This window comes from Pelophylax lessonae (genome assembly GCF_965119305.1).
Source record: "Pelophylax lessonae genome assembly, chromosome: 3".
Classification (NCBI taxonomy): domain Eukaryota; kingdom Metazoa; phylum Chordata; class Amphibia; order Anura; family Ranidae; genus Pelophylax; species Pelophylax lessonae.
The window spans coordinates 348653730-348675559 of NC_138770.1; the positions used below are offsets into that span (position 1 = coordinate 348653730).

The window sequence follows — 21830 nt, forward strand, 5'->3', positions numbered from 1 at the left end:
AATGGAAAGGTCTGCACTTGGAGACTAAAAACATGCATGCGCCATAAAATTCTAAAGGGAAGGGAGGGGGGGGGGGGGATCTTACCAAAAATTACATTTTTTTTTCTAGGGGATGCCTGAAATCTGACTTGTATCTTAGTGCAGACTTATGGGAAAATCGGTGAGCCAATCACACAAGCAGAAAATGATGTTTCTGGGGGGTGGTCAGTACATATTCTGTGTACAGAACAACTCCAGGTAGCCATATTGCATTGTATTTTCAGAAAAGTACAGCAGTTACAGATTGAAAAGGAAAGGTCATTTTTAATAACATTCAATTACAATATGACTTGTGTTGCAATTGTATGCGCTATATTATTTTTCCCCCCACATAAGTGGAGTTACCCTTTAAAGAGTCCCCTAGGAGACCAAGTTCATATAGCACGTGGTCCCATTCTGATTGGTGGCCCTGTTGTGGGGTAAAAACCCCTTTTTCCTTATGCTGGTACTGGCTGTAGTTTCACCCATATCCAAGTTCAATTTATGGGCTTTCTTATGGGGGAAATTACAACCAGAACTGAGCCCCCTGCCCCATCTCTAAGCTGAATGTTCTTTACTAATATGGATGAACAATCAGCAGTGTCAGAGCAGTACTGATTGTTAATTCGTAATAGTAAAATATCACTCAGCGCTGCAGGGCTGTGTGATCCATCTGCAGGTGCCCTGGATGCTTATTTGCTGAATGATCTTTAATGTGAATGAACAGGCAGAGAGCTATCCTACACTTTACCAATCCAGGATTACTGCACCACTGTCCTTACACGTGTCGCAATAAAGGTCCTAAACATCTTGTCATAGCCACACCACACCATAACCCTCTGATAGAGCAACAGTAGACACCCTTCATGTATTGGCATGCTTCAACCTTTAGCTGCTGCTTGTCACAAACTATTTGCAAGCTTCTTGTCAGTTCCACACCCTGCAGCTGCTTGTTATCCTACACTGTGCTACAACCAGGGTCGGGAAAAGGGGTGGGCAGGAGGGACGGTTGCCCTGAGCGCAATGGTTTATTGCAAGGAATGGGATGCCCTGACCTTAACACCAATGGAGGGTAGGGGCGCAGTTTGGCATCTTTTTCCCTGGGCGCTGGATGGCCCTGGCTAAAACTGCAGGGCTGTGTGAGCTATCTGCCAAGGCTGTGTATGTTTAGAAGCAGCCATAGAAATCACACAGCACTATAGGCTGTGTGGTCTTTTGTGAATTTGGAGTGCAAGAGACCAGACCAGTTATACCCATCTTGCTAGCAGCATTGTCAGACAGCAGAGTGCAAACTGTTCAATCACACTGCTTATTAAGGAATGTGACCAAGTGCTACATGCACTTTGTCCCCTGAAAAGATAAAGGTTAATGAAGCTTCTTTAATAATAGCATGGAATGCCAGGCTGCAGTTTCTAAAGTAGGAAAATACTTTCCTGTATTATGAGGGAGAGACAATTATTTTTACGAGCACAGGGTAGTGGCTCCTCTCCACCTGGGCGTTTTTTTTGCTGGCATTTATCGGGCATTTTTTGGGCGTCTTTGGAGGCATGCCTGTCTCCAAAGACACCCAAAAAATGCCCGATAAATGCCTGCATCAAAAACGGCCAGGTGGAGAGAAGCCACTACCCTGTGCTACTAAAAATTATAAGAAAATTATCTTTTTTTTCTGGTTTTGGACATGCTACAGAGCTGAAACTTCACAGGTACACCTTTTAGACCCCCCAGACACTAAATCCAAAAAAAGTCATTCCTGCCTCCAAAAATGCCCGATAAATGCCTGCATCAAAAACGGCCAGGTGGAGAGAAGCTACCCTGTGCTACTAAAAATAAGAAAAATTATCTTTTTTTCTTGTTCAGGACCATTTTAATGGAAAGTCAGATCACAAGTCGCTTCAAATAAGATAAGGAGGCGATTCCCATTGAAGTCTATGGGACAAGTCGGATCACAAGTCGCTTCAAATAAGATAAGGAGGCGATTCCCATTGAAGTCTATGGGACAAGTCGGATCACAAGTCGCCTCATAGTAGTACAGGACCCTTTTCAGAAGTTGGAGCGACTTCAGTAGTGCCAATTAAGACGGCACTCATTGATTAACATTGCTTTTGTTATGTCAAGCGACTTGAGGGCACACAAGTCGCCTCACAAGTCACGGCAGTGTGAATGGACTCTAAATGTTGTTTTCCTAATAAACAGAGAATGTAGATTCAGGGAATATCTGATCCCTTTATGGAATAACAAAGGATTATTTTCCCCTGTCTAAGCAAATTGGCTCAACAGTTTGTTAACTTTTGTTTCTGTTGGTTGAACTAATTGCACTTGAGGCACTTTTTTACTGTTTTTCATGACTAACTATGTAACCTCTAAAATTGAGTAAGATCACTCTGTAACATCCAGGTTTTATTGTTTTAAAGGCTAAGTTCACCTTTTTGGGAAAAAAAAAAAAAAACACAAATGCACATTTTTTGCAGGTTAAAAAAAAAAAAAAAATGTGCATTAATTTATATTTTCTCAGGAGCCTGCAGAGCATTGTACCCACAATCATCAGATCACATGTGCAATCTAAGTTAATAATTTACAGAAAACTGTGAAAGAATGATGCAGCCACATGGGCGGAGCCCTGCTCCCCTATTTTTAGATTGTGATAGTTGTTGCAGGGAGTAGATCCCCCCACCTGCTGTCACAGGGAGGGGGGGGGCAGATGTTACATTTTCCACCCTAGAAACAGGTAAAATGTTCCAAAGGTGAACTTATCCTGTAAGGGCAAGCTCTTCTGTATCCTAGGTCAGCTCCACTGCCCAAGGAATACAGTTGATGCAGGAAAGAAAGAGGTTGTCTGATTATGCAGCATTTAAAACATACATTTAAAATATACATATGTATATCTGAATCTCACAATTTTACAGTAAAAAAAAAAAAAATATATATATATAAAAATTAACTGTGAATTTAAATGTTTACAAAGTCCTGCTTTTTTTTGCCAAAATTGACCTTGCAAAACCTTCAGCTCTTCGGATTGAGGTAGAAGTATCCTTAATTCCATTTTCATGCAGTTAGGGCACGATGGATTGGCAATGGGTAATGATGGCCTGGTAGTGTGACCCTCAACATCTAAAGCTTGGCCACAGTTTAGAGCCAAGGTCTGGTTTTACAAGTTAAACAGTGGATAACCATGTTGTATTTCATCAACTATTAGATTATAAAGCAAATTGCAATCAACACTGTCCTGGTTAAAGAGATTATGCGATGGTATAAAAAAATTTGGTAGGAACGCATCTTCAAGACAAGACAGAAAAAACTGTATATATCTGTTAAAGCACATATCTAGATCTTCTAGTTTCCATTCTTCATCTCTAGGATGTTTTGCACATAGGTGAAGCAAGGCAGTCTTTGCATAATATGAACAGAACTTATCCAGCTTTTTTCGCTGTCTTCCATCATTTTTAAGCATTTCCAGTAAATGCTTCAGCAGTTTAAGGCATGTTTTCCTGTCAAAGTATAATGAATAAAGCATGAGGAAAAATGAGTTGATTATTTTTATAAATATAATAAAGAGTAAGTCAGCCAAAAAAATGGATTTTTGTAAAATCTTACCGTAAAATCCTTTTCTCTTAGCTCATTGACAGACGTAGTCCTCGGTGATACAGCACCTTCGGGTTAGGTTGCCTCCACAGGAGTAGGACTAGACAGGAAATGAAAAATGCTCTGGCCACACCCCAGGGGCAGTCCCCGAGGGTATATCCTCTCTCTCTCCGCCACAGCAAATCAGTTATGTCACAAAAGCAGTGCTTAGAGAATTTAACCCAACCCAACTCAAAAACAGAGGGGCGGGTACTACGTCTGTCAATGAGCTAAGAGAAAAGGATTTTACGGTAAGATTTTACAAAAAATGGATTTTTGTAAGATCTTACCGTAAAATCCTTTTCTCTTAGCTCATTGACAGACGTAGTCCTCGGTGATACACCACCTTCGGGTTATGTTGCCTCCACAGGAGCAGGACTAGACAGGAAATTAAAAAGCTCTGGCCACACCCTAGGGGCAGTCCCAGAGGGTATATCCTCTCTCTCTCTGCCTCAGCAAATCAGTTATGTGAAAAAGCAGTCTTTAGAGATTTAACCCAACCCAACTCAAAAAACAGAGGGGCGGGGACTACGTCTGTCAATGAGCTAAGAGAAAAGGATTTTACGGTAAGATCTTACAAAAATCCATTTTTCTCTAGCGCTCATTGACAGACGTAGTCCTCGGTGATACACCACCTTCGGGACGTCCCAGAGCAGTATCACAACTGAGAGGTGGGAAAATGAAATCAAATCCCAATCTAGAAGGCCCAACCGGTGCCAACTAGAAGTTTACAATGCTCATCCTTAATGATGAGACTCAACAAAAAAGAGAAAAAAATGTTTTTTTTTTTTTCAAACAGAAAAAAACCCTCGAGGTAGACCACCGGTCTCCTCAAATTGCGGCCTGCAAAACCTTGCGGCCAAATGAGGCATCCGCCGATGCCGTCACATCAATTTTATAGAATTTTGTAAAGGTATGTACCGACGACCAGGTGGCCGCCTTACATACCTGGACCACTGACGCCTGATGGCGAAAGGCCCAGGAAGTACTGAGCGCTCGAGTGGAGTGCGCCCTAACAGGGAACGGAGGACTCTGACCCTTAATAGAATAAGCCTGTACCACCGTTTGTCTAATCCATTTGGCAATGGTCGTGGCAGATGCAGGCAAACCCTTTCTGGGGCCATCCGTGATCACAAAAAGTGAATCCGTCTTACGGAATGATTCCGTAGCTTTCAGGTATACCCTGATTGCCCGAACCACATCTAAGGAATGCAACGCATGTTCCCGATGATGCTTGGGCTGAGGACACAAGGAAGGTAGTACAATATCTTCATTCAGATGAAAATCTGAAACCACCTTAGGAAGAAAGGATGGCTTAGGATGAAGTACTACCTTATCCCTATGAATCACTAGGTATGGGGACTGGCATGATAATGCAGCCAGTTCTGACACCCTGCGAGCAGAAGTAATAGCCACCAAGAAGGCCACCTTCTGGGATAAAGTAAGCAAGGGAATCTCCCTGATGTTTTCAAAGGGAGGTTTCTGTAGAACCGACAAAACCAAATTAAGATCCCAGGGCGGTAAGGGCGCGCGGACTGGAGGAGCCAGGTGCCGCACCCCCTGGATGAAATCCCGCACCAAGGACTTGGTAGCTAAAGGTTTCTGAAAGAAGATTGCTAATGCTGAAACTTGACCCTTGATGGTGCTCAAGGCTAGCTTCTGCTCAACCCCTTGTTGTAAAAAGGCCAATATTCGAGTCACCGAATAGGTACGTGGAGGAAATCCTAAAGATTCGCACCACGCAATATAAGTCTTCCATGTGTGATAATAGACCTTGCTGGAAGTCGCTTTCCTTGCTTTAATAAGGGTAGGAATGACTGAAGTAGACAAACCTCTGTCCTTCAGTACTTGGGTCTCAATGGCCAGGCCATTAAACCCAGCGACTGTAAAGCATGATGGTAAATTGGTCCTTGAGACCACAGACACTCCCTGAGACGAAGTTCCCACGGAACGTCTGCGACTAGCATGTCCAAGTCGGCCAGGCCGGCTTGAGGAGGCCAGCCTAGAATTTCTAGGACCACTGGCGCTGATAGAATCTGAACCAGGCGTCCCTAGAGGTATCTGGCCCCGACCATCCAAGAAAGTCTGGTCGTTTTCTGTTCCCACACATTTATCAGATACCTGATTGTTATCAGGAAGGGTGATCTTTTCTGGTTGAACCTCAGGGACCGAAGTCACCCGACTAGAGGCTACTTGGCCTATCTGGTCAACCAGATCCGATTCCTGTGAGGTATAGGGACTAATCTTAGGAAAAGGTAAAGGAAAAGATCTATTCAGGGAACGGTAACTACCGCTTCCTGTAGTACTTAAATGTTGGAAGGGAAGAATCGCACCGGTAGTAGTGGTTGATGCTCGATCTAATGTCCTGAATACCGGTGAAAACGTCCCCCCACCCTGAAACCGGGTGGGGGCGCACCTTCAGGCTGTGTACTCCTTTGCTTCGGGTTTGGCTGGGTTGGTACTCTGCTTGTCCGACCAGCCCTTCTTGAACCCTCCTGGAGGAGTCTTGCCTTTCCCGCTAGTACCAGCCGAGCGCCCTTTATGGGCGGTAAAGAAAGGTCCTCGCTTGTTGCGAGGTCCCTTAGCTTTTGCAGCCTGTGGCAAAAAAGTGCTCTTGCCCCCAGTGGCATCCTTAATGATTTCATCTAGGTTGGCCCCAAATAGACGATTCCCCTGAAAAGGGAGATTTGTCAAGGTCTTCTTGGAACCTAGGTCAGCTGACCAGCATTTTAACCACAGCACACGTCTGAGGATCACCGCTGACATAGATGCATGCCCTAATAAGGGAATAGTGTCCAAGGCTGCGTCACAGATAAACTGTAGCCCTTGTATAATCTGTTCCATCAAATCAGATGTCTCCTGGGGAATATCCTTTCCCCTAAGGTCTTGGCGTACCATTTTCGCCCATTCCGTAAGTGTCTGGGAAACTAGACCAATAACAATTACTGGTCTAAATGCTGACCCTATCAGAGAGAAGATGGTGCGGGACTCTGCTTCCATCTTTCGATCCACCGGATCCTTAAAGGACGAAGTGTCCTCCACTGGGATAACCGTGCCTTTATTCAGCCTGGAAATAGGTGGATCCACCACTGGTGGTACCGTCCATTTCTTAATGATGGATTCCTCAAACGGATAGCGTCTAGCAATACGCTTGGAAATAGTAAAGGTACGTTTAGAATGCTCCCATTCTCCTTTAATCTGATTACCGAAACATTTGGGTACAGGAAAAACCTTCACCGTTTTGATGGGCTTATTAGTACCAAAAGGAATCTCTGTATCAGTTGTCTCTGCCGGTAAAGCCTCAAGTTTTAAGGTTTCCTGCACTGCCACAACTAGTGCGTCCACCAATGCTTCTTCCTGAATTATAGCAGGAGAAGAAGCGTCCTCCTCACTGTCTGAGGGGGCTTTACCTGGGATAACAGCCCTTGCAGAGGAACCTGCAACTGCAGTGACCATCTCTGAATCTGAGTCAGAGGTGTCAGATAGTATAGGGGTAGGCGGGGGTCGCTTCCTTGACCCCCGTCCCTGACAGGCCGCCTCCCCCCGAGCCACCATAGACTCCAAAATTGCTGTAAATGACTCTACACTCTGTGCACCGGCGGGTCCCGTGGCCCCCTCGAGGGAAACAGGTGGGGGAATATGTGTGGCAGGGTCCATGATAATTCCAGTCACTTCCTGGAAAATATAATTCAAAAATAAAAAACTTTTTTTTTTTTTTTTTTCAGACCCCCAGCGCCACAAAAAGCCCCTTAGTGTTACCTGCTAGGGATCCCTATCGATCGAGAGAGAGAGATAGACCCCCAGGCTCACCACTTGATGCTCAGAGTTTAACTGCAACAGGTTACAGCGCTGTCTTGACAAACAGGAAGTCTTTTGGCTGGCTGCCCAGGAAGAAAGGAGGCGGCTCCGCCCCTCTGCACGCCTTCCGGCGCCTCCCCAAGCTCCACGAGGTGTTTGGATCACCTCAAACATGGCCGCCCCCATGCTGGAGACACGAGGCTACGCCAAAATGGCGGCTCGTGCAATTCAGCAAAAAAAAAAAAAAATGGCGGCGGCCTGTACTGAATAGCGGTGTGCTGCAGGGCACACAACACTCTCTCTGCATGGGGATTTGGCGTGGTTGGCGGTACCGGCCCTGGCGGACCGCATGGCCATTCGGGAGGCCTGCTAATAGCTGGAGATCTGATTAGGAAGGCAGTCTACATGTCCGTGGCTTCTGACTGGTAGGTAGCTTATTCTTATCACCGTAAGATTCCCAGAATGCCACAGATTACATCTTTTTAACATGTATACAATTAGATTGTTAGCTCCCAAACCAAGCCTCCTGGCTTTTGCACATAAAATCACACTCAAAGTAGGAGGATCTGTGTCATCTATAGGATAGAGAGGGACTCTATCTTACCATATAGAGAGGGGCCCGCGTTCACCACAAGACCCGTCAGGGGAAAAGGGGGAACATACTACTCACCATACCGGAACCAGGCGGGCACCAACTCCTGACAGTACCCCTCTCCACCGGGGCGGGAGGGCTGTCGACCGATATGGACGCCGTGACTCATGGTCTTTGGCGTTTCAGCGAGACGTTTAACTCGCAGGGTCAGTCCTTTAATGGGACTTTGTCGCGGCCGACCCAGCGCGGAGCTATGGCCTGCACACGCTCGTAGGCTGAACTGGGGTGACCACCGGATCTCAACATCCAGCCCGTCGCCCAGTTCAGCTTTCTTGCTTGAAGATCTCACAGGAACACTGGAGAAAAAAAGCGGTCTAAAAAATCCTTTAAGAAAAAATTCTTGCCAGGACCTAAGATCCCAGCAAGGTATCTAGGTCCTTACTCCTAACTAGACAGAAAATAACTGATTTGCTGAGGCAGAGAGAGAGAGGATATACCCTCTGGGACTGCCCCTAGGGTGTGGCCAGAGCTTTTTAATTTCCTGTCTAGTCCTGCTCCTGTGGAGGCAACATAACCCGAAGATGGTGTATCACCGAGGACTACGTCTGTCAATGAGCGCTAGAGAAAATCCATTTTACTCTATCGCTCATTGACAGACGTAGTCCTCGGTGATACAGCACCTTCGGGAAGTCCCAGAGCAGTATCACAAATGAGGGGTGGGAAAATGGAAATCAAATCCAAATCTAGAAGGCCCAACCGGTGCCAACTAGAAGTTTACAATGCTCATCCTTAATGATGAGACTCAAAAAAAAATTTTCAAACAGAAAAAAACCCTCGAGGTAGACCACCGGTCTCCTCAAATTGCGGCCTGCAAAACCTTGCGGCCAAATGAGGCATCCGCCGATGCCATCACATCAATTTTATAAAATTTTGTAAAGGTATGTACCGACGACCAGGTGGCCGCTTTACATACCTGGACCACTGACGCCTGATGGCGAAAGGCCCAGGAAGTACTGAGCGCTCGAGTGAAGTGCGCCCTAACAGGGAATGGAGGATTCCGACCCTTAATAGAATAAGCCTGTACCACCGTCTGACTGATCCATGTAGATATGGTCGCGGCAGACACAGGCAACCCCTTTCAAGGGCTATCTGTGATCACAAAAAGTGAGTCCGTCTTACGAAAACCACTTTAGGAAGGAAGGATGGATTCGGAAGAAGAACCACCTTATCCCTATGAACCACCAGATGTGGGGAACGACAGGATAATGAGGCCAGTTCTGACACCCTGCGTACAGAAGTAATGGCCACCAAGAAGGCCATCTTCTGGGAATGTAAGCAAGGGAATCTCCCTAATATCTTCAAAGAGAAGTTTCTGAAGAACCGACCACACTAAATTAAGATACCAGGCGGTAAGGGTGCGCGCACTGGTGGAGCCAGATGTCGCACCCCCTGGATGAAATTCCGCACCAAGGAATGATTAGCCAAAGGTTTCTTGAAAGAAGATTGCTAACGCCGAAAACCTGACCCTTGATCGTGCTCAAGGATAGTTTCTGCTCAACCCCTTGTTGCAGACAGACCAAAATTCGGGTCACCGAATAGGTCTGTGGGGGAAATCCAATAGATTCACACCATGCAATATAAGACTTCCATGTGCTGGAAGTCGCTTTCCTTGCTTTAACTGGAGGTAGGAATAACTGAAGCTGACACTCCCTTGTCCTTCAGTACCTGGGTCTCAATGGCCAGGCCATTAAGCCAGCGACTGTAAAGCAAGATGGAAGATCGGTCCCTGAGACCGCAAATCCTCCCTGAGAGGAAGTCTCCAAGGAGCATCCGTGACTAGCCTCGCCAAGTCGGCGTACCAGGCTCGACGAGGTCAATCCAGATTTTCCAGAATAACTGGAATTCCCTCCACCTCTATCCTGCGAAGAAGTTCCCGCAGCAACTTGAGAGGATGGAAGGCATGCCGTAGCTGATACTGCCCCCACGGGGCGATCAGCGTTTCTGCTGCGTCCGCTAGAGGATCGTGGCGCGAGCTACAAACCTCCGCACCTTCCTGTTAGGCCAAGGTGCCAACAGATCCACATCCGGGATGTCCCAATGAAGGGACAGCTAGGGAAAAACCTCTGGATGAAGAGGCCATATGCGATTGGATCCGAATCGGGCTGCTCTAGAGCTGCTCGATCCAGTAAATCAGACAAAATCTGATCGCTCTCAGTTCCGATACCCTTATTGGTAATCTGGATACTATCGGAAGAAATGACTTCCCCTGGTTGAGCATCAGAGACTTCCTGGTCCGCTCACTCAACCGGATCCGATTGTCCAGGGAATCGGAATTCTGATTCCATTAAAAAAGAATCTCCTTCAGGAGAATTCGGGTATGAGACTGGGTATACGGTACTGCCTCTAAGAAGGCCACCATCAGTCCCAGCCAATTGACGGACAACAACATCCGAATCGTTGACTGAACCTTCTAGAGTTTGCCAGCAAGGAGAAACTCTCTTGCCCAGGATGTATCCAACCTTAGGCCCAGATAGTTCAGTCTCCTGGTGGGAACCAGGGATGATCTTTGGGAAAGCGAAAAAAACGCTGATGTCCTGCGATGATGGGGATATAAAGATAGGCATCCTATATGTCTATGGACGCCAGGAAATCTCTTTGATGCAGGGAGGCCACCACTGTACGGATGGACTCTATTTCTTCCCAAGTCCAGATTTGGACGCACCTTGCCCTCTTTCCTGGGCATTGTGAATAGGTTCGAATAGAACCCCTGAAACCGTTCAATGTTAGAAGGGCAGAATCGCACCGGTGGAAGTGATCGAAACTCGATCCTGTGTCCTCCAGAAACCGGTGAAGACATCCCCCCCCCACCCCAAAGATGGGTAGGGGCGCATCAGGCTATATTCTTCAGGCTTGGCTGAGCCGGACTCTTTGTTTACCCGACCAGCGCCCTTTGAAACCCCTCTAAAGGGGCTTTGGAGGGTTTCGCCTTATCGCCCGCCCTCGCGGAACGAACAACTCTATATGAGCAGAAAAGGAAGGTCCTCGTTAGTTACGAGGTCTTTTTATCCTAACAGTCTGTGGCAAGACAGCAGGTGGTACCGTCTATCCTATAAAAAGGAATTCCTCAAACGGATAGCACCTAGCCATGCGTTTGGAAATAACAGGGGTTCGTTTCAAAACGACCCCATTTGGGTAAAGGAAAATCCTTCGCCCTTTTGGTAGGCTAACAAGTACCAAAAAGGAATCTCAGTCTCAGCTACCTCTGCCGGTGTAACCTCAAGACTAAAGTGCAACTAGTGCATCCACCACTCTTGTGCTATGGCGGAGGCAGAAACGTGCTCCTCACTGCTGAGGAGATATTACCTGAGACAACAGCCCCCTAAGAGGGACCTGCAACTGCATTGACCAGTTCCGAATCCGTATCTAAAGTATCTGATAAACAATAGGGGTAGGCGGGGGTTGCTACTTGACCCCCGTCCCTGACAGGCCACCTCCACCCGGGATACCAAAGACTCCAAAACTGCCGATAATGCATTAAAAACAAGTGGGGTACTGGAGGGTCCTGCGGCCACCTTGAGGGGATCAGGTGGGGATACCTATGCGGCAGGGTCAATGATTATACAAGACACTTGCCAGCGACAAAAAATGACAAAGTAAAAAAAAAAAACTTTTTTTTTTTTTTGTGTCCCCCAGTCGCAACAGCGCCCCTCAGTGTTACCTGCCTTTTTGTACCCCACAGAGAGAGAGACAGACCCCAAGGCTCATCCCTGATGCACAGAAGTTTTCATCAGCTTGCTCAGTGCTTGTCTTGTTACAGACAGGAAGTCTTTGGCCCTATTTCCTGGGTAAAAGAGGCGGCTCCGCCCCTTAACACGCCTGCCGGCTCCTCCCCCTGGCTCCATGAGGTGTTTGAGTCACCTCAAACATGGCCGCCCCCATGCTGGAGACACGAGGCTACACCAAAATGGCGGCCTCGTGCGATCTACCAGCATGTCTGCAGAAGGATCTCGGCCTCACAACCCTTCACCCTCATGGTGGTCAGCGTGGTTGGAGGTACCGGACCCTAGCGGGCCGTATGCGGTCCGTGGCCGTCGGGAGGCATCTGCTTAGCTGGAGGAATGATCTGGAATGAAGTATACATGTATAGACATCGCCCTGTGGCTACTGACAGGTAGGATACCTTATACTATCACAGTAAAGTTCTAGTACTGCCACTGACTACAATCATTTACACATTTTTACAATTAGATTGTCAGCTCCCAAACCAAGCCTCCTGGCTTCTTGTACACAAAAATCACACTCAATTAGGGGGATCTGTGACATGTTGTAGGATAGAGGGGAACCCATCCTTACCATTACAGAGAGAGGCCCGCGTTCACCACAAGACCCGTCAGGGGGAAAGGGGGAACATACTACTCACCATACCGGAACCAGAAGGGCGCCAACTCCTGACAGTACCCCTCTCCACCGAGGTAGGAGGGCTGTCGACCAATACGGGCGCCGTGACTCATGGTCTTTGGCGTTTCAGCGAGACGTTTATCTCGCAGGGTCAGTCTCCGTCCAGTGGGACTATGTCGCGGCCGACCCAGCGCGGAGCTATGGCCTGCACGCGCTCGTAGGCTGAACTGGGGTGACCACTGGATCTCAACATCCCGCCCGTCGCCCAGTTCAGCTTTCTTGCTTGAAGATCTCACAGGAACACTGGAGAAAAAAAGCGGTCTTAAAAAAATTCTTTTCTAAGAAAAAAATCCTGCCAGGACCGAAGATCCCAGCAAGGTATCTAGGTCCTTACTCCTGACTAGACAGAAAAAAACTGATTTGCTGTGGCGGAGAGAGAGAGGATATACCCTCGGGGACTGCCCCTGGGGTGTGGCCAGAGCATTTTTCATTTCCTGTCTAGTCCTACTCCTGTGGAGGCAACATAACCCGAAGGTGCTGTATCACCGAGGACTACGTCTGTCAATGAGCGATAGAGAAAGTGATATTTGTGTTATAGTGAAAGATATGTCTTGGATATTCCAACAGTAAGATCTCACAGTAGTTCCAAACTCTGTGTTCACTTAGAAGTTTTAGGTGTTCTGTCCCCACTTTGTGTGTCAGTGTTCTGTCCCCACTTTGTGTGTCAGCATTAAAGCGGAGTTCCACCCACATTTTACAATGCCCTCTATGCAGCACTTGTGTGCATCCTAAAAATGAATTGGCAATTTTTTTTTTCCGGTTTACTTACCTTATTTATGGAGCAAAATCTTTTCACTTCCTCCTTATGCGGCCGCGGCCAACTACATAATTTCCGGCTTTGCATTGGCTCCTGGGAGAGGAGTGTCATCAATCCCAGGAGTCAAATGGCTATGGAACCTGGCCTGCAAGCTGTAGGACTCGCTTGCAACGCACTGCGCATGTGCGAAATCCCGGAAGAGGGACGCTGCGGCTTCAGATGTCCACACCACAGATGGCCGCGCTGTACAACAACTGCTAAAAGTAATTAATTCATGCTGCGATGTAAACAAAACAGGGGACAGTTTACTGGATATCTTTATTTAAATGCACGAGCCCTGACTATTCTTGGGGTATTTTTAGCTAAAAAAAAAAAAAATAATAATAAATTTGGCCGGAACTCCGCTTTAACAGGATCCCTGAAAGACTACATGATGGGTTAAGGCTATAGCATCTACCAAGAACTGAAATATAAGCTTTGGGTGGACTGTCCCTTTATAACAGTTCTTCCTGGTTACTCTCTGTTTGTAAAGAGAACTCACAAGGGTGTTGGGATGCAATACTATATTATCATGAACTCCTAAAGGAAGAAAGCTCAATTCACTAAATAGCCCTGGCATGTTATAATATCAGAGGTATGGAGAGTTTGGTCGGGTGGCATTCCTCTCTAATATGCTGAACACTTTTGAATATGGAGCAAACAAAATCCACCTTGTACAACTCACAAATAAAATAGCTGTGTTTTAACTACTTGCCTTCTGTGCACTTAAACACCCTTCCCATCCAGACCAATTTTTAGCTTTCAGTGCTCGCACGCTTTGAATGACAATTGCGCGGTCATGCTACACTGTACACATATAAAATTTTTATCATTTTTTTCACACAAATAGAGCTTTCTTTTGGTGGCATTTAATCATCTCTGGGTTTTTTATTTTTTTATAAAAAAAAAGAAAAAAGACAGAAAATTTTGAAAAAAAAAAAGTTTTTCTTATTTTTTGCGAGTAAATTTTGAAAATAAATAAATTTTTCTCCTTCACTGATGTGCGCTGATGAGGCGGCACTGATGGGCACTGATAGGCTGCACTGATGGGCACTGATGAGGTGGTACTTATGGGCACTGATGAGGTGGTACTGATGAGGAGGTACTAATATGCCGCACTGATGAGCACTGATAGGCGGCACTGATGAGCACTGATAGGCGGCACTGCTGGGCACTGAGAGGTGGCACTGCTGGGCACTGACGGGCGGCACTGATGGGCACTGACGGGCGGCACTGATGGGCACTGGTGGGCGGCACTGATGGGCACTGGCGGGCGGCACTGATGGGCACTGGCGGGCGGCACTGATGGGCACTGGCGGGCGGCACTGATGGGCACTGGCGGGCAGCACTGATGGGCACTGGCGGGCAGCACTGATGGGCACTGGCGGGCAGCACTGATGGGCACTGGCGGGCAGCACTGATGGGCGGCACTGATGAGCAGCACCATCAGTGCCCACACTCAGTGCCCATAGTGCTGCCAGTCAGTGCTCATCAGTGCCTAGATGAGCAGGCACTGATGGGCACTGACTGGCAGCACTATGGGCACTGATTGTGTGCACTGATGGGGGGCACTGATGGTGGGCACTGTGGGCATCGAAGGTGTGTTTGGTGTACCTCTGGTAATCAGGGCACCGGTGATCGGTGCCCTGATTACTTTTTTCTGTGTCCCCGGCGCTGTGCAGCTCTCCCTCCTTCCTCACACGCAGGCTCTGTGTGAGGAAGGAGCGCCGGTGATTAGAGATGATCTCATATGTTTACATATGAGATCATCTCTCATTGGACGGCTTGATCACGTGGTGAATGGCCGCTGTGATTGGCCATTCACCACGATCTGTGATCGGCTGTGTCCAAGGGACACGGCCGACACAGATTCCCCCCGATGCGCGCTCGCGGGAGCGCGCGGGGGGCGTGTCACTGGTAGGCCATTTAAAAACGGCCTCCCGAAAATTCGAGTCCGCGCTGCAGCCGTATATAGGCTGTAGCGCGGACGGCAGGAGGTTAAAGAATTGCTGATGAACAAAGTGGATGTACTGTCAAATTCTTTAATTTCTTCTTGTGTACAGTGGGGGTAGAAAGTTTGGGCACCCCAGGTAAAAATTTGTATTAATGTGCATAAAGAAGCCAAGGAAAGATGGAAAAATCTCCAAAAGGCATCAAATTACAGATTAGACATTCTTATAATATGTCAACAAAAGTTAGATTTTATTTCCATCATTGACACTTTCAAAATTACAGAAAACAAAAAAATGACGTCTGCAAAAGTTTGGGCACCCAGCAGAATTTATAGCATGCACTGCCCCCTTTGCAAGGCTGAGACCTGCCAGTGTCATGGATTGTTCTCAATCATCGTCTGGGAAGACCAGGTGATGTCAATCTCAAAGGTTTTAAATGCCCAGACTCATCTGACCTTGCCCCAATAATCAGCATCATGGGATGTTCTAAGCAGTTGTCTAGAAAACTGAAACCGAAAATAGTTGAGGCTCACAAAGCTGGAGAAGGCTATAAGAAGATAGCAAAGCGTTCTCAGATGTCAATATCCTCTGTTCGGAATGTAATTAAGAAATGGCAGTCATCAGGAACAGTGGAAGTTAAAGCAAGATCTGGAAGACCAAGAAAAATATCAGACAGAACAGTTCGCAGGATTGTGAGAAAAACCATTCAAAACCCACAGTTGACTGCACGATCCCTCAAGAAAGATCTGGCAGACACTGGAGTTGTGGTACACTATTCCACTATAAAGAGATACTTGTACAAATATGGTCTTCATGGAAGAGTCATCAGAAGAAAACCTCTTCTACGTCCTCACCACAAAAATCAGCGTTTGAACTTTGCAAATGAACATATAGACAAGCCTGATGCATTTTGGAAACAAGTTCTGTGGACCGATGAGGCTAAAATTGAACTTTTTGGCTGGAATGAGCAAAGGTACGTTTGGAGAAGAAGGGGCACAGAATTTAATGAAAAGAACCCATGTCCAACTGTTAAGCATGGGGGTGGATCAATAATGCTTTGGGGTTGTATTGCAGCCAGTGGCACAGGGAACATCTCACGAGTAGAAGAAAAAATGTATTCAATAAAATTTCAGCAAATTTTGGATGGTAACTTGATGCCATCTGTGAAAAATTTGAAGTTAAAGAGAGGATTGCGTCTACAAATGGATAATGATCCTAAACACACCTCGAAATCTATGGGGATTACATCAAGAGGCGTAAACTGAAGGTTTTGCCATGGCCTTCACAATCTCCTGACCTCATAATTGAAAATCTATGGATAGACCTTAAAAGAGCAGTGCGTGACACAGCCCAGAAATCTCAAAGAACTGGAAGACTTTTGTAAGGAAGAATGGGCAAAGATACCTCAAACAAGAATTGAAAGACTCTTCGCTGGCTACAAAAAGCGTTTACAAGCTGTGATACTTGCCAAAGGGGGCAGTACAAGATATTAACTTTGCAGGGTGCCCAAACTTTTGCAGACGCCATTTTTTTGTTTTCTGTAATTTTGAAAGTGTCAAAGATGGAAATAAAATCTAACTTTTGTTGACATATTATAAGAATATCTAATCTGTCTTGGCTTCTTTATGCACATTAATACAAATTTTTACCTGGGGTGCCCAAACTTTCGATCCCCACTGTATATGCCACTAAAATCGAAAAAGATTGCTGACTCTCCTGAGCTGTAGAACGGTGTAATAAAAATGAGAGCAGTGGGTATTGTCTGACTGCCACCTTTGAGTGGTGGAAATTAACCACTTCTGGACCGGAAGGATTTGCCTCCTTAATGACCAGGCCATTTTTTGCAATTCGGCACTGCGTTACTTTAACGGACAATTGCGTGGTCGTGTGACACTGTACCCAAATAAAATTGATGTATTTTTTCCCCACAAATAGAGCTTTCATTTGGTGGAATTTGATCCCCTTTGCGATTTTTAATTTTTGCGCTATAAACAAAAAAAAGCGACAATTCTGAAATAAAAACAATATTTTTCATTTTCTGCTATATAATATTCCAAAAAAAAATCTAAATTTTTTAACATTTTAGGCCAATTTTCTGCTACATATTTTTGGTAAAAAATGAAAAAAAAAAAATCGCAATAAGCGTATTTTGATTGGTTTGCGCAAACGTTCTCGCATCTACAAACTATGGGAAAGATGTCATTTTTATTGGTTTTTTCTTTTACTATTAATGGCGGCAATCTGCGATTTTTAGCAGGATTGCGACGGACAGATCGGACCCCTGACATTTCTGACACTTTTGGGGGGGACCAGTGACTTTACTACAGTAATCAGTGCTAAAAATATGCACTGTTACTGTAATAATGACACAGGCAGGGAAGGGGTTAACACTATGGGTGATCAAGGGGTTAAATGTGAGCCTAGGGGAGTGATTCTAACTGTAAGGGGGCGGGCTTGTGACATGATCACAGAGACCTGTGATCCTACATAGCAGGATCATAGGCACTATGTGATCATTCCAGAGAGAACGGTCAGCTGTGTTTGCAACAGCTGCCTGTCCTCTCTCAGCAGGGAACGACTGCGGGTGCCAGGCAGCAAATCGGAGCCATCTGGCCCGTGCATCGCGGTCCCCGCCGCTGGAAGTGCACGCTTACCCCCTAGCTTCAGGCGCGCGACCAACGTATACCTACTTCGGTTCGCACAGGGGGGGCTGCCTGCCGCAGTGTAACTGCGGCGAACGGTCCTTAACCGGTTAAGCTATTTTTGGTTTCTCCGATAAGAGCTACAGTATTTTAAAAGTGGGACTTCAGCCATAAGGTCTTTGATGCTTCTCATTTATCCAGGTCATGGTATATATAGTAGTGGTTAGTTACATTCAGCTAGACTTGTTCAATAATAATGTAATATAACACAAAGGAACAAATAGCAAGTAAGTCAGCGCTCACTGACAGTGATGAAAATAAATTCTGATAAGTGTTACGATCAACGAAAGTAAATAAGGGGGGGTAGGGAAGGGGGATGCCTCACACAATATCACAGGCAGCTCCTTAGACAGGAAGTAGGGATCCCTCGGGGGAGACAGAAAACAGCAAAGCAGGGCACCAGGTGAATGGGAGTTTAAAAGCATTAACACTATAAAAAAAACTTACTTCAAGATGTCCGGTGGGCAGTGTACAGGGATAAAGTCGGTGGCAGCTGTCTTGAGCTTGATGTACAGTGGTCTTCCACCCGATTGTGACAGCTGCCTGTCTGCATGGCCACCCGCACTAACCTTGAACGCTGCCCACAGGACACCTTGAAGTGTTTTTAACCACCCGCGCTATAGCCAAAAGATGGCTACAACGCGAGCCTTAATATCCAGGGCGTCCATGTACGTCCTCCCAGAAACACGCTCCCAGCGGCGCATATTGGGGAAAATCTGTGTTGGCTGTGTCCTTTGGACACAGCCAATTACAGATCGTGGTAACTGGCCAACCACAGTGGCAATTTACCATGTGATCGGCGTGTCCAATGTGAGATGATCTCAAATGTAAACATATGAGATCATCTCTCATTGACAGCTCTCCATCACACAGAGACCGCGTGTGAGGAGGGAGAGAGATCTGTGATAATAACCATTTACTGAGCAAATATAGTGCCCACACAGTGCCAGTGTCAAAGTGCCTATCTGTGTGATCAGTCATCAGTGTCATAAGTGCCAGCAGTGTCACCATGTCATCAGTGCTATCAGTGTCACTGTCCCATAGTGTCATCAGTGTCACACAGTGACGCATATCAGTGCTGCCAGTGGCACAGTTCCATAAGTGCTATCTATGTCATATTGCCATCAGCGTCACACAGTGCCGCATATCAGTGCCGACTCATCAGTGGAACCCTTTTAGCACCCATCAGTGTAGCTAATTAGTGCTGCTTATCAGAGCACATCTGTGCCACCTTATCAGTGCAGGCTTATCAGCACCCATTTGTGCAGGCTCATCAGTGCACGCTTATCAGCACACATCTGTGTAGGTTCATAACCACAACAATGTCTAAACAATGATTTTCAGCTGAGGAGGCGTACAATATTCTTAATGTGGCCAACAAGAGCAACTGGGAGCTCTTTGCTTTGGATTCCAATTCAGCTTCTGACTCTGATGTAAATTACGCCAGTCCTAAGCAGTGGGACACTGACAGACTCAAAGGAAGATCGTCTGCCCACCAACAAAGGTGTTCTGGTGAGGAGGAGGCAGTCGCTTCCACCAGCACCGCAGTACCTGCGCAAGAAAGGCCAAGTACTAGTGGGGTGTCACCTCAGTCCCAAAGGGTTAGGACCCATGCCAGCCTTCCCTATGCCCTTTAGAACCCCTTGTCCCTTCCTCCTAATTTAGGAGAAGCTATCACCCCCCCCCCCCTTTCACTGCCCAGCCAGTAGTCCAGGTGAACGCTGAGTATTTTGCCCCAATAGATTTATTTAATTTAATTTTTACAGAGTTTACAGAGGACTTGCTATCATCAATTGTGGCCTAGTGCAACCTGTTACGTACAATTTATTTTTAGTAACCCAACGTCCTATTATTCCCATCCCTATGAGTGGAGAGACCCAACAGTGGGGGAGTTTAAGATTTTTTTTTTTGGGCCTCACATTCAATATGGGACTCGCTAAATAAAAATGAATTATGTTCGTATGGGTCAACCCACCCCATCCACCACATGCTGATCTACTCCGCAGTAATGCCCAGAACCAGATATTTAATGATAAGACCCACTGGATCTGGTAAGTTATTCAATTTACCCATACCACGGTGGAAATATTGATGTCACAAGGAATATCGGAAACCCACATTTGAGCACCCGCACTTTGAGCTTACTGGATAAGCACATTTGCCCAAGGACTTATATTATTTGAACTGTTTGGTCACTACAGTCACTTTATTTGAACTTGTTATATATATATTTATATTTTCTACAGACCATGTGCACTTTTAAGCCTTTTTCACTGTTTATTGTTTATTCGGCAATATCATTAATTGTACTATTATATACTGGGTCAGTCAGGATATTTATTGCACTCTGCTCAAAAGTAATCAGACTCTTAAGCTTAGCAAAGTGACAAAGTATTTCACACTGCACTATATTTTCTCACCACTAGGGGTACACTCAGCAAGCGCTGTAGTTAGTCTTACTAGTAAGGCTATTACGATCATTCATTAATTTACTCTATAGCTGATGCTGCAATATTCACTTTAATACAATTTACCGACTATTTAAAATTTATATTATTCATTGGATATACATACTCTCTGGCGCGGGGAATATACCTTGGTATATATATTTTATATCATCTATATGTAGATAACTTCTACACGCGTTTGCCCCTGTTGCGCAACCTTCACAGAAAGAAGACTCCAGCATGTGGCATCGTCAGAAAGAAAAGGAAGGGCTTTCCTCAAAGGCTCATCTACTATGAAGCTAAGGAGAGGGGAGTCGGCGAGTCTGCCAAACGAGGAAATTCTGACTGTGAAATGGAGGGACAGAAGGGAGGTCTACAGGCTGTCTTCAATCCACAATAACACCTACGGGGAAATCCCCAGAAGGAATGGCCCAAACCAAAAGCCAACATGTGTCCATGAATACAATTTTTGTTCATGGGGGGGGAGTGGACTTTAACGACCAAATGCTCTATCTTGCCACAAGACGAACATACCATTGGTATAAAAAAAAAGTCTAATTTTTTATTTTTTTATTTGGCCATATACAACTCCTATATAATCTACTGCAAATCCACTGAAAGCCCCCCACCCTTCCTTGGCTACCAGGAAGAAATCAACTAACATGCCAAAAACGGCAGAAAAAATTTAGGATGTGTACCGGAGGAGTTAGAAGAGACACCTCTTCTTATTGTCCCCAGTGTCCTTCCCAATCAGGCCTCTGCATAGGTGATTGTTTCTGCTGTTTCCATACTTCTCTAAATTATTAGTGAAGTATGGTAAACTTAATCCTCAATTCCTGCCATTTACCTTCACACCCCGTATGCTGCTGCATGCTCCTGAAATGACCCTGGCCTGTTATTCAACCACGCTTCTGCCTACTGCTTCTGTACATATCTCTGCCTGCTCTGGCACTGACCTTGGTCTGTTTGACCATGTTTTTTGCCTGCCTCTTGGACTACTCTTGTACCCTGCTACTGGAGTAGTGGGATTCATAACACAGGGGTCTCACATGTGAGGGTCTCCGAAATGGTTTTCTGGATGAAAACATTATTTTGATTTTTCGTTCCCACATTAGGGTGTTCAGACCGGAGACTTCAACGAGATGTGGGTTGTAGAAGCCTCTACCACTGTCTCCATTCTGTCCTGACTAAGACCCTACTTCTGCCTGCAGGATTTACTGCTATCATGCCTCTGCCTGATGCTTGAACTGACCACATCTCTGCCTGCTACCTGTACTATGGACCATTTTCCTGCCTACTACCAGGACCAATATTTTGGCACTGCTGAGAAAATCTCTGCCTGCACTGACCATGGACAGTATCCCTACCTGTTGCCTGGAGAATTGTGTTTGCTGACCAAGTCCCTGTCTGCTGCCTAGACCAGTGCTCTCCCCTTGTGGACAACTGGGC

General features: G+C 46.0%; 1 protein-coding gene across 1 annotated transcript in view; it reads right to left on the bottom strand.

The window, feature by feature from the left end:
• Positions 1-3050: 3050 nt before the first annotated feature.
• LOC309550156 (cyclic GMP-AMP synthase-like) overlaps positions 3051-21830 on the bottom strand; it is a gene marked incomplete at its 5' end in the record, with an annotated part of 137014 nt that continues 118234 nt past the window's right edge. The window contains one exon of the mRNA XM_082250589.1: positions 3051-3503. Coding sequence (XP_082106715.1) covers positions 3164-3503 — 340 coding nt within the window. The 3' untranslated portion in view covers positions 3051-3163. The remainder of the gene's footprint in view (positions 3504-21830) is intronic.